The sequence below is a fragment of the Lepisosteus platostomus genome, chromosome 12 (assembly GCF_059453375.1).
Source record: "Lepisosteus platostomus isolate fLepPlt1 chromosome 12, fLepPlt1.hap1, whole genome shotgun sequence".
NCBI classification, from domain to species: Eukaryota; Metazoa; Chordata; class Actinopteri; order Semionotiformes; family Lepisosteidae; genus Lepisosteus; species Lepisosteus platostomus.
The window spans coordinates 20,901,137-20,915,115 of NC_142622.1; the positions used below are offsets into that span (position 1 = coordinate 20,901,137).

At 36.9% G+C, this 13,979-nt stretch overlaps 1 protein-coding gene across 5 annotated transcripts in view; it reads right to left on the reverse strand.

The window, feature by feature from the left end:
- The window catches only part of tsnare1 (T-SNARE Domain Containing 1), a 244,146-nt gene that overhangs the window by 92,060 nt on the left and 138,107 nt on the right, over positions 1–13,979 (reverse strand). For all 5 annotated transcript variants that reach the window (XM_088601358.1, XM_088601356.1, XM_088601357.1 and 2 more), the window contains exon 9: positions 6,361–6,433. In XM_088601358.1, the coding sequence (XP_088457484.1) occupies positions 6,361–6,433 (73 nt within the window). The remainder of the gene's footprint in view (positions 1–6,360; positions 6,434–13,979) is intronic.

The window sequence follows — 13,979 nt, forward strand, 5'->3', positions numbered from 1 at the left end:
CATGCTTGGGTACATTGATTCATGTAATTTTACAAATTATTTTTGCTTTCCTCATATCCTGGCACACTAATATTTGCCTTAATATTCACAGCGTTGCTTAGATATCTCAACCCAGCATCTACATGCACCAGCATGTGCAGTACAAAGTCAATAATGTACAGACAAATTCAGTGACGTTTTGATTTACTAGCTGTGGTACATCCTTAATAGAGGCACATTACCTGAAAGCATCACTGAATGATTTGCAATATAGTGCAATCTGAAGGAAATACTTTGGGCGCACAAGTCAAATTGGCAAAAAAAAGCACACGTCAGAGCTTTGACAGTGCTAAGATTAAAGCAAATGATTTTATTAAAAATAAATGTTTAAAAAAGGAACAGGAAGGTAGGAATGTTTAAATTAAGGAAAATACATTTTTCATATATAACTAGCTTTTTAGATATTTAGAAGTTATAAAATTGACCTAGACTAACAGTGTTAGGCAATTGGCATAGTACTATTAACTTAACACTATGGAATTCCTTATTTCTGAGGGAAACATCCCCCACAGCTTGTAATCAATGTCTCTAAAATATGCAGCTCATGCACTACCTAGTACAGTATACAGGTTATTTTGACGGAGGGGAAGTGCTTGTATGCTATAGCTCTGCAGAACTGGGTTTGGATGCTACCTAGATCTACTGTAGAGTCATGGCTTATCACATGGCCTATCACAGCACAGCCACAGAAATAAACATGCGCTCAGTCACGCCAGGGCCAATTTTCCCAGAAGCCAAATAACCTACTGTACCAGTATGCCTTTGGACAGTAGGAGGAAACTTGAGGACCGGGTAGAAACTTATGCGAAGAAGGTGAGAACATACAAATTCCAAGCAGATAGCACTCCAAGAACTGAACCGAGGTTCCCAGTCTTCCGAGGCAATGCTAACTACTGTGGCACCATGCCACCCAGCACAAATCTAATGGTTTCTAATATCAAACTTGTAGTGTCATCAGGGAGAGGCATGCTGCACCTCTAAGTAATTTTGACTTTTTTACATACAGATAAAAACCTCTGAATAATAGACCTGTTTAAAGGTTGAGCAGTGGGCTGATTTTTAAAATAATTGTTGTTGCCAAATTGATTAAGTATGTAATAGAATAAGTTAAATTTTTCCATAAAAAGAATGCTGAAAAAGTACTGAACTTTGGTTTGAACAAAATCAACCATTTTTCTGTTTTGTGTTTACTTGCAAAAATCTATCCAACTTTGGTTGATGTTTTGCAAAAAAGTCGATTTTTTGCTGTATGGGATTAATGTTTTAGTTCGTCACCTCAAGCCAATGTCAGAGTAAGTTCTAACATCTGGAAAGCTCTAAACTATTGGAAGTTACGAAGGTTTCTCTAAGATTCCTAGGACTCAGAACCAAGTCTTAAAACCCAGGTCAAGAGTCCAAGAGGCGGACACAGTTGAAGGCAGCTACAGTATCTTTGCTGTTGCAGGAAAATAAGGACAATAAATTATGGATATCAGTGAGCCTCTTCACTTCATGTGTTTTGAATGATTCCATGTTGAGCACATAATGCATGTTCACCATTGTATACAGAGCTGTCATTTGTTTAGGTTTCATTTTTGCTTTGCTGTCCTCTTTATTGTCCCAGGAGTATGTGATGAGCTGCAAGACACATTGTAATTGGGCATACGGTAGCTTATGTGTTTTACATGACAATGTAGTAGAAAGCATCATAGCACACAATTGTCTATTTTAAAAGGTGTTAATTGTACTCTGTAAGCCTGCATTTGTGGGTATTTGTTGATTTGTATCTGAATTATATAAATAAAACAACTTCTAATAAATGGAAATACAGAAAAATATTTGTGCAAACAAAACAACATCGCTCGATTTTCTCCAATCATTTTCCTACTGGGTGTTATTGCGTCCTTTTGCCAACTGATTTATATTCTGAACTACAATGTACAGTACAGCATGCATTCATTGATATGTTGTAAAACCTTTATGCTCACTGCCTTTAAAGCTGAATGGAAACGGCCTCTGTCTACACTTATCCTCTTCAGTTCTGAAAACACATCTATGGACTTGGTACTCAAAAGCAGCAGAGTGCTAGAATTTTGCAAGGTTAGGGGACACACTATGTTGGCAGATGCTCTGTTAGAGAAGGATTAATGTGGCATAAAAACAATAGCAAGGAGCTTGAGAACAAGATGAACCCCAGTTAATCTTGTGAATTTAAACAAAACGAAATCAACGCTATTTGGAAAAATTAGTCACCTTCATCTCTACAGAAAAAAAATAAACTATTTAACACAATTTCAGAATGTGCACATCTTTTTTGTCTTAATGTGTCTATTATCTGAATTTGCCATCCAGTGAAATGAATTTCAGAAATGAAACATTTTGTGTCTTGTTTTTCTTTCATTCCCTACATGATGGCCTGCAATGAAAGAAGTCGTTTAAGACATGGCAAGTCAAAATTAGTGCAAACCTTTGCAAAAACCAATTAAACTAGAATTCAGTGCATTGCCATCAGATGCCTGGGTGGTTAAAATTGAGATGATCATGTTGACACTGTGCACTACTGGAAACCAAAAATAGAATAACTAAAAACACAATTGGGATAAAAAAACTATGCTACAATATAAGGTATGTAAATATCTCACATCTTTATACTGCCTTAAGTGGATGAGTGTCATAATGTTTCCCATCAAGTGGCTGTTTGACTTAAATTTACAACGGAAACTACAAAGATACATTAGAACACTGATCCTCTATTGTATAATAATGGACAGTACGTCATAGACTTTTATTTGTGCTAGTTGTCTTTTACGAATGTTTTCTAGGTATTGTATGAGGCAACGTTTTTTTCAGATTTTATCAAATCAATAAGGTGTACTTCCGTTTCTTGTTTCTTGAAACTGCAGGGGAGTGACACGCAAGCACCAAATGGCACTCATTCAAATTTGTCTTGTAGTTGTTTCTTTAAGTTCCTAAAACCCCGGCGGCCAGCAGAGATATAATAGGATGTCATGCTGCTGTGAGACTGTTCACTCAGAGGGGATGGTAGGTCACATCATTCCTGTGAAAAACATTTCCTTCCTGCCTTGATATAAATGGTAAATCAAACTTTCATCTCTTTTTACGATATGTTGTCTTTCCATTTCACCCATGTGATGAGCTTATTAATATCTGGCTTTTGATACACATATATATAGGAATATGAATGGTGGCCTTTTTACTTGGTACTATTTCTGGCTGACAGTATTATTTATTTGGGCTCTGAGGAGCTAGAGTGCCAGTACCTGAAAGTGAAATGTTCTATGAAAGACATTATCCTTTACTTGTTAGGCTGTTCAAGTGCTTGGGTTTGTGTGAAGTAGAGGTTTGTGGCCCAGGTTTCATGGTGTAGGTTGAAAATGTTACATATTGTTGTGTGCTATTGAGATCCATTAGAGCCTCATGGAGCTTGTTTTTCACCTTGTTAAGCATTTCAATTCTTTATTTGTGTGTTGCTATTATTATTCTCATCATTATTTTGACATGGAAATTTGTTCAAAGGGATAAATGTGTTTAAATGCATCATGCCTTTTTCAGAGTTTTAGATTGCAAGTATTGTTCAATGTCTAGTTAAACCTTACAATATATTCTATTGTTTTATATAATTGCAAACATTTTCTTCATGTCAGCACATCTTGCCACCTGTGGGCCTTTTATGACACTTTTAATAAAATGTGTTTGATTTGCATCTAATATTCTTTGCCAGAGGTGATTTTCTCATTTTTTTACTATTATGTCCTGTAAAATTGTATATTGTGGCACTAGTCATTTCATTGGGCGTGAGCGAGCCAGTTTATTCTGTAAGGTTGAATTTTGCATTCCAAGGGAATAGAAAACGTCTTGTCTCATACTGCAGGGATCTTTTCAGAACTCTCTTCTGGTAAAGCTTATATTAGTAATCTCTTCAGACATGCCCCAATCGTTCAGTGTATCGGTTAAATGAAAGGCCTGTTAGGGCCAAGGGTAATGCTTAGTGTTACATTAATATCAAAATGCAGGAATGTGTGTCATACAGTATACTCTCTCTCTATATATATATTTTATCCAACTCCTTCCCATTACATGGGAGGCTTTCTGAAATGCATTGTATAAATTAAAACCAAATTAGTTTTAGTCATACTAATGAAAAAACCTACATGCCCATTGACACTCAGTTAACCAATTATACATTGCATTTAAGGTCATTTAATTATGCTAACTTTTGTACCACAGTTCTTATGTACAGTACATAATAACTAATGGACAGACCAGTCCCAGAAAATAAATATCACATTGCATGAGTGCTAAAAAAATAACTCACTTTTAGTGCCCCTTGAAACAAGATTTCTTCTTATGAGCCTTTAAGTATTTCTTTTACTCCATACTTAAGGGTAGTTCTTTCTTCATTAAGCCTGCTTATTGTTGTTCCCTCATCCTCTTGTCCTTTCCTCTTTCTTACTCTTTTTTTATTTCACTCCCTCCATACGTGCCTTGTTTTTAGCATTATGCACTTGGAAAGCTAGTTCTTATTGCCTTTTAACTGTGTCAATTGGCCTCTAAAGTAACAAGTCCAGGTGGCAATAGAAGATGGTTTGAAATTAAAAGGGGACATTACAATGATTTGTGCTTTAGTCCTAAGGGGATTTAAAGGGCAAGTGCATAAGAAAGACCAGATTCATAATTATTACTTAATGAGCCTCACTCCCATTATCTGTCTTGTAAAGGAACACCCGGGATTAATTAAGGGGTAAGCAATGAGATAGGGTGTGTACTTTTCCATTCCAGGAAAATAAAACACAAATTGAATAATTAAAATATTGTAGAACTTTAAACAGCAGAAAGGCAATTGTGTGTATGCAGGTGTTTGTTAGCAATAAAACGTAATGCTTTAACTAACTACCAAGCAGGCTAGAGGGTCCAAATAGCCTCCTCTCTTTTCTAACTTGTTTTATGCTTTGTGCTGTACATTCATACATTCAGCCAATGCATTGGATTGTAGTTTATTTAGAAAAATTAACCAGTAGAAAAAAAAATGTAACTGCAAAACAATTTTTGTGTGGTGCAGTAAAGAAGACAAAAATTAATAAGGTGTCTTAATGATGTTTTGGTAGCGTATACTCTACTGAACACCATACATTGCATAGTAAACTCACTGAAAGATAAAACTCATACTGTGAGCTCTCTGTCTAAACCCATACCCTGTTTATGGAATAATAAAGGAATAATGAAGACAAATCACAGAGGAACAGTTTAATCTAAGCATTTAGACTTAACATCCATATCTTTGTAAGGTAGAAGAATACTTGAGGACATGGGAAGAACATACCAACTAGACCACACAGATAGTAGTCTAGCTAGACTCAAACCCAGGACCCTGGAACTGTGAGGCACAAGTGATACCATGCAACAGCAACACCCGGAAAGCAAAACATGAGTTTTAATTACAGCTTGTACATTGGTTTAATGTCCTTCATTATCACTTTTTTACTCTGTCATCTTGGATTCCTTTTGAATTAAGCAATGCACAGTAGTATAAAGAAATAGCAAACCTATTCACTCACATTTCACTGTCATTGTACTATTTCAATGTGAGACACAACGCTATAATCATAAAAAGACATTAAAGTCAACAGAGATCTAGACTTCTGAACTGTTCTTTAAACTCAGGTAATTTCCGTATCATGGAGATCATTGTAGAAAAAAGTATTTTTTACAGCTATTTTAACTTGATTTTAACTTATTTTAAATTTCTAGCTACTTTAACTTGATTTTTATAATGCATATACATGATACATTATTTTGGTTATTCTATCTTGTGTTTTGGTAAAGGTCTAAATCAAGATTAAGTAGACTTGATAGTAAAACATAAATACAGTATGATGTTGCAAGCAGTTGTGAAATAAAGCATAAAATTAATGACTTGTTGTTACCAGCTCTCAATGAAAGTGATTGGATGTTCCTAAAAATGAATATCAAATAGATGAAGCATATGTCATGGTTTGAAAATTGTACAAATGACTGAGGCACAGAATTAATTAAATACTTGACCAATCACCCCAGACTACAAGTACATGACTTTTATCAGTGGCTTCCTAATTGTAGGTAATGAAAACCTGGAATCAAGTTTGGACCAAACTTTTAATTAAAATTGAAATTATATTTTATCAAAGAAATTTACTGACTTTTAAAAATTTGAAGAAGTCAATTGCACATTGCAACACCCTTTTATGATTAGATTATGCAAGATATGATAGATTAGGTAGATATTTTAAGGCAGTAGACTTTTCTGAGACATACTGTATTACAAAAAGACATAGTCAGACTTACCAATACTGTCCCCCTGCTCATGTACCAGAGAGGCCAGGTCCTTCATTATCTGGTTGACATCCAGCATGTCTCTCTGTGGAGAAAAACAGTGCTTTGTTTCTTTACGTTTTATGTTGGCCTTCCTGATGAACACATCACTCAAATTAATTCCTTGATCCCACCTTTGTGGGATCAGCAGGTATAGGATGCTTTTTAATTGTTTTATAAAGCTTTCAAAAGTATTTAGTAAAATTACATCTGTCATATGTCATACTTATCTGAAAAGTCCACATCAAACAGTAAGTCTGCTAAAACCAGACTGACACTATTATCTTAAACTTGATGAACAAAACAATGTATAATTATGCAACTCTTGCAATTCATTTTACAGTTAACAAATGAATGTAAAGTTTTGAAACATTATTCAGATTATATTTTAATATGCACATCTTAAATTAAAAGGCTCAATAGGGGAAGGAAAGCATTAGGTTATTAGGTAATACAAATGTACTGCATCAGGTCCGCTCCGACATTGTTCACTATGTAATGCTAGTGGATATGGAAATGGCAGCCTATAAAGACTGAAGTCAAATATAGGACACATGTGTACTGAACACTGTGATACACAAAAAGCCCACTGTCCATTAGTACCATTATGTGTGTATTGTGAGAGAAAGAACAGAGTTTTTCTATTGGTTTTCTTAAATATTACAGGTAAAAAATGGCAGTCTGTTCCAAAATGACTAACTAAGCTTCCCCACCTATACACAAGTTTAATCTCACATAAGTCTTCCTGTCTTTCATAATTAAGTTTATTCAAGACAGAAAGTAATTCATTAGAAATGACTCTTTTCATAGTGTTAGGCTGCAATTGCTTTATCATTTTGGTATGTGCGTGCAGCAAATCTCATGTTCTATGTGTGTGGTGTCCTGTTCTTTTTTCTTGCTGTAAGTGGTATTGCTAAGGAGTAATAATTCTCACTACAGGACTCTGATTATGAATTTACCTAAATAAATAGCATTTGTTTTCCTCAAATTTACATTTCTCCAAAGTTCTAATGCAAAGTGCATTTGTAAATGTTAGAACATTGAAGTACATTTTACAAAAAATAAACCAGCCAATTATTTGTATAGAACTGGATTATAGGCACCCAATTAAAACAGGTGTATGTCCTAAGGGAAAAAGAAAACAAAAAGATTACATGCTTATTTCCACATCCTTCAACCACAGGGTGGGATACCCATTGCTGTAATGTAATGCACACAATCTCAACAGTCCAGGAGATGGCATTAAACCCACATCCACTATTTTCTTTCTCATGTCAGAAAAATATATGTCAAAAATAAGGAAGAAACTATTGATCTGAAAGCTTGAAGGCACAGTTCTCCAGTGAACCTAAAGCTTTCAGTTCCAGTACATCTTTCTTAAGAGGATTCCATATTTAACACATGATGCTGAATGACTTGGATGACCCATGAGAGCTAGGCTGTCCTAGCAGTCTGCAAGCAAATACATACAATACAGTACCTTTCAATTCAAAGACCCCACCCCCACACAAGAGCGTTGCTCAGGCCATCATACTGATTTAGCTCAGTGGTGACACACTCCCTGTCCTGACTCTGAGGCACTGCAGTAAAAGAGACAACTAAAGCTGGGTTACCTTCCTAGCCATCCCTAGAGCAGGTTTGTTCAGCTCACATACTGAGCACAATTTTGACACTGATCCTGTCAGAATTACTGTACAGAACACAAGCCTTCAGTGCAGTGTACTGCACTGCTTACCTCCATTTACCCCTCTAGCGTTAATCAAAATGTAGTTCTGTGTAAGCACAAAAGGAAGGGGCAATCAAAGGGAATAAACAAATTTTTTTATCAGCTGTAACAAGGACGCTCCATGCGTGTACTGGAAAAAAGAAAACTTGACCCTTTCTATGACCCTGTCTTGTAATACTATTTCATAGATTTACTTCAGTTAAAGGAACATGTTCATTTCTCCTGAGTTTTTTACAACAGAAACAAAATCCAATTGTGAGGTTGTCAACAGTTATTTTGTGTCTTGTCATGTTTTTTAAGGAAAGAGAATAATAAGCAAAGGTCAAAAACGTTTTTCTTTATCTGTAGTTTCAATTGTCATCTGAATCAACTTGAAAAATACAAAACAGTCCACATGACACACCAAGGCTCTTTAACGTCCGTAAGCAATAAAATAAATTGACATTTGTAAGATTCAATTAAGAATGAAAAACGAGCAAAATGCTATGCGTCAAGACGCTGTTGTCAGTGAGATTGTTAAAACAGCTGTTATTACTATTCTTCTGTTTAATAATAGATAAATTCCTGAAAAAGGAATATAAAGGGAATGAAACACAATAAGACTGCAGAGTGATCTGTTCTGATAAGACCTTTTTGTTAGTGTTGTCATTTGATGAAACCCCTGTGAGCTTGTGTGTATTATCAACAGCAGGGGACAGATTTTCTGTGAAGGGCTGACAGGACCAAAGAGGAAAGAAGGAGGTGATGGAGTGAATTGTGAGTTACTGCACTTCCCAGTCACCCTACATCACATGGATATACTGTACAGTATGGTGGACAGAACAGGCAACATGCATACCATAGATAACAACTATCACTGTACTGATGCACACAACTATAATTACAGTAGGTGCTGTTTGTAGGGGAGTATACAGTATAATGGCACCCATCAGTTACATTGAAAAGGAAAGTCATATGCATTGCATTTTTATATATTATATCAAATATGTATAAAATGAGATTTTTCTTCCCAAATTTTGAATTCCTGTATTTACCTGTTTGATGATATTCTGAAAACTCAATCATGTTTCAATATAAAAAAATATTCAGTTTTTATTGTATGTAATGAGCCTTTGAGGGGATGCATTTCTAAAGCTGTAACAATCTGGACCATACCCAGTGGGTGTCTCTGCTGTAAGGGTAATCTGTAGATCCAAAAGAAAGTGAAGTCATGATCCTGTCTTTAATGGATAAATTTGAGATGCAGACTGAATTACTGGAGTGACTCCTTGTCTTTGGATTTGACAAATTAAATAAGTGTGCTATTTATTTTCATATACTGAAGTACACTTGAATAAGCTTGATAAAACTGACAACATTTTAATTTTGAAATATTGTAGAGTGTTTTTTAATCCTTTAACCAAATAACCAAAATAAACAAATTCTCATTTACACTGATCTAGTACCTTTTGATCTGGCATTCAAAGCCCTAAAAACTATATCAATATACCATAGATTATCAAGTGATTTAATAGATTTCACTGTTTTAATGGTTTACTTCTCTTAAAGTAACAACAGTTTATAAAATGCAAGACACATTAGCAATTTTCCATGTTTAAGTATAAGGCAATCTTTTAAGAATGGAAAGCAACCTAAACAGCACATACTGTACTGTAAGTGCAATGTATAAATCTCTGTAAAATCATAATTCACAAATGTGCATGTCTTTCCAATGATTTTCTGTCAGTAAATGTAGTAAGTCTTTTAGAATACTGCTCTTCCATTTTTGTGATCTATTTCACTCAGATTTGTAAAGAGCTGTCATTGAAGAATGTATTTTTTTTTTGGAAACATTAACTTTATATTTTAAAACTATTAATTTAGCAACTAATTAAATCTTACAGAATAGTAGTTCAGGTGGGTAGCTGCGTCAGCTGCAAAGGAACTAGTAATAGGTTTATTCCATGCTGAAAAAAAAGAAGAAAGAAAACAAAACGTTTCGGCCGTGGAGCCTTCTTCAGGTGTGACAATGCCTTGACAATGCCTTGCCTCTCTCACACCTGATGAAGGCTCTACGGCCGAAACGTTTTGTTTTCTTTCTTATTTTTTTCAGCATGGAATAAATCTTACAGAATGCCTATGCTAGAACACCACTGTTGACAGGCTAAGATACTTTGTCAACCTTAAAATAGAATAACTCTATACTCTGTCTTACTTAGCAGATGTGAGGAAAGCCAACCATATTTTATCTTATTTAGAGGCAGCCTAACTTAAAACAGTTTCTCTTATTGCTTAGGCTACAGTACGTACACGTGACCTTTCAATTCAATGTGTAGACTGTCAGGAATTGAATGCTCCTCTAGACAACTTCTCAGATCCTATTAACTATCGCCAGCCTTTAAATGAGTCCTTTCTGTGTACCCTGCTAATCCACAATGGATGCCTTCTGTTTGTGCAAAAAGAGCAGATACAGTGTAGCAGGCCTGACATGATCGGACACATTATGTTCATTGCCTTAATGTGCCTCCTCTAACACAATAAAATATCTGTGTATTAATACTACTTTGGGTAGAAAACAACACACAGAACAAGTGGCCTCATGAAACAATAGTCTATGTGGCAATATTCCATTGTCATAAAGCTAATCTCTGGTCCTCTGTTAAATAGTGTATAGTTACTTTTAATTTGATGTACAGTAGGTGAATATAACTGTCAAAAGCAAAATAATAAATAAATCAAATGTGGGTAATTAATTTAGACAATTGCTTGTATGGAATAATAAGTGCTAGGTGTATCAATAGCAGGATGCTGGTACAGCGGTATTCTGTACAGAGGTTCTGGTGAAAAAAGCAAAACGTCATTAAACTAGCTGGACCAGTTGTGAATTGCACTTTAATTCTTGGAAAAATATCTTTACATACCAACACTGGTGTTTCTGTTAGGAGCAGCCATACAGTTATGGCTAAACTCTGACACTCCAGGGCTTTACTTTAACTTGAACTTGAACTTTATTGCCATATGTAACCGGTACTGGTACAATGGAATTCTTACTTACAGAAAGTCTCTCGATTATAAAACAAGTGTAAAAAACAAAACAAAGTGCAAACAGTGCATCAAGACAATGTACAAACAAACAATAGACAATGTGCAAGTAAACATGCAGACAGTTTGAATGTAAACAATACAGACGTGTAAACAATGACTGGAGACGTACAATTAATAAATTACAATGAGGTAGATGGTGATGGTGTAGGTGTGGTCCGAGGGGGATGGCTAAATGTGTTCGCCAGTCTCACTGCTTGTGGATAGAAGCTATTGAAGAATCTAGTGGTAAGTGTTCGTATGCTCTTATATCTCTTGCCTGAGGGCAGTGGGGTGAAGAGCTCATGCCCTGGGTGGTGACTGTCCTCTGTGATGGCCAGAATTCTACCATGGCAGCGGTCCTCATAGAGCTGTTTAATCTCGGTGAGACCGCAGCCGATGATCTTCTGGGCCATATTGACCATTCTCTGCAGTGCCTTTCTTTCTCGCGAAGAGGTGTTGCCATACCACACGGTGATCCCGTTGGTGAGGACGCTCTCGATAGTGCAGCGGTAGAAGTTCACCAACACATGTATTGGCATCCCCCATCGCTTGAGGCACCTCAAGAAATAAAGGCGCTGCTGAGCCTTCTTCATGATAGAGTCAGTGTTCACAGTCCAGGTTAGATCTTTAGAGATGTGAATTCCCAAAAACCTAAAGCTGGTGACTGTTTCCACTTCCGTTCCATCAATACTGAGTGGGCTGTGAGTGTGTGGCCTGTGTCTCCGAAAGTCCACTATTAGCTCTTTCGTTTTCTTTATGTTCAAGTCCAGGTTATTGCTATGACACCACCTAAGCAGCTGTACAACTTCATCCCTGTAAGTGGACTCGTCATCATCACTGATCAGTCCTATTATAGTGGTGTCATCGGCAAACTTGATGATGCGGTTATTGCTGTGTCTTGCTGTGCAGTCGTGAGTAAATAGGGAGTACAACCTTGGACTCAGACAGCAGCCTTGTGGGGTTCCAGTGCTCAGGGTGAGTGGTGTTGATGTTTTATTGCCTATCCGCACCACCTGTTATGTTTACCTATTATATTGTAGGAATTATGTACAGTAGATTTGTTTTAAAAGTAGAATTTTGTTATAGTGTTACTGTTCAGGACCCTGAAGTGTTATGACTAATGTATTGATGGACATTTTCGGTGCTAGCATTCATCATTGGTTGTATTGGTTGTACAGTATGTGCAACAAGCCCACCAAGTGGTGGGTGAGGTATACTGTAGCTGGGGCCCTCCAAAGTGAAATGTGTCCTCCCAGAACGAAAGTTCATCCTCCATAGATTTTCCTCTTTCCATTATCTTTGCTCTTTTCACAGAATCCTGGATCACTGATCTCAAATCTTGCTGTAGCTTTTCTGTGCTCTTCAGCTCTTTAGGCTGAAACATTTTCACTGGAGTTACCACACAAAAGTGTGCTCTTTGACATAAGGGACAATATTAGGTTACTCCTACCTTGGCCACCTCTAGGTGGGGTTTGTCAATTAAAGAGACCAGGTATGCTAGTCCTGTATATAGTAAATTCATGGGAAGGCAGAGGTAGTAAATCTATTGGTATAAATGCACAGCAATATCCCCCAGGACAGAGAATGATACATAACCCTCTTTTTCAGGAAACCAGACCTGCTCTATATCTTCTGTTAGACATTAGGACTTTTCTTTTTCTATATTTAGTGTAAGCTTTGTTTTGACTTGACCCATCGCAGTTCATCAAACTCATCTTGAAAACACTGTGCATGTCTTCTCATTAAAATATTATAACAATTAGTATGGAGATGTGACACAATAATTAAACTCTTAAATTCACAATGAATGATACATAATCCCATCTATATTCTGAGTGAAACCTCTAAATGTTGGAAGTGAATGAATAAAATGTGTCCTAACTGTATTCAGAATGTCTGGATTAATGGACCAGATAATGTCCACCAGCCACTGACAAATTATTTTAATTTAATGCTGCACATTCCATAACAATAACAACAGTATGCTTGAGGGCTTTTATGGGAAGTATGGCATGGCTGAATTACCCAAACAGTGCTCCTGAGGACATCATCCATGACTTCATTGCATAGTAGTTCATTTGTTATTTTCTGCATAAAGCTGGCTTATCATTAGCTCTGTGAGTAGCAGAAAAAAATGGATACCCTTTTCCAGATTGTGAAAAGCCATGCCCAGATCCTCATTCATATGGAGGAGACTATTTGAAGCTTCTCGCAGCATGTTTTCATGCTGCAATCATACAATGGACTGAGAAAAAGTTTATATAGTCTAATTTACAGCATATTGTTACAATTGTAATCCCTGCTCTTAAGGGTGCTCCGGCTCTTTTACATTTTCGTTGATCATATGCACCTGCTTCCTATCCTGCCCCTCCATATTTAAGGTAGGCGCTCTCGCTACTCCCAGCTCTGCATTGGAAGACGGATACCTGGAGGCCCGCCTACCACCAAGTTGCCCTACGTCTGCGGCTTGAGAACATACAGTAGGACTCGTATTGGTGTCCTGACCCAGGGGAGTCCGGGGCTCAGAGCGCCTGGGCCCATTTCCCTATTTGTATTCCCTCTCCCTGCACCAGATCCCATTCCGGTTTTTAACTTTGTCTTGTTTTGTCCTGGATGGATCACCCGGCTCTGGACTCTTGCTATTTGCTCTGGATTTCCCTTTGGACTCCCTCGGATGTGTTTGCCTGGACCACGTCCCCCTGAGCACCAGTGCACAGTCTTCACGCCCCATTGTTCGTCTACCAGCCAAGTTCCTCATCGTCTCCTCTCTGCGTATGTTTTACTCCCTTCTGGATTATACTGG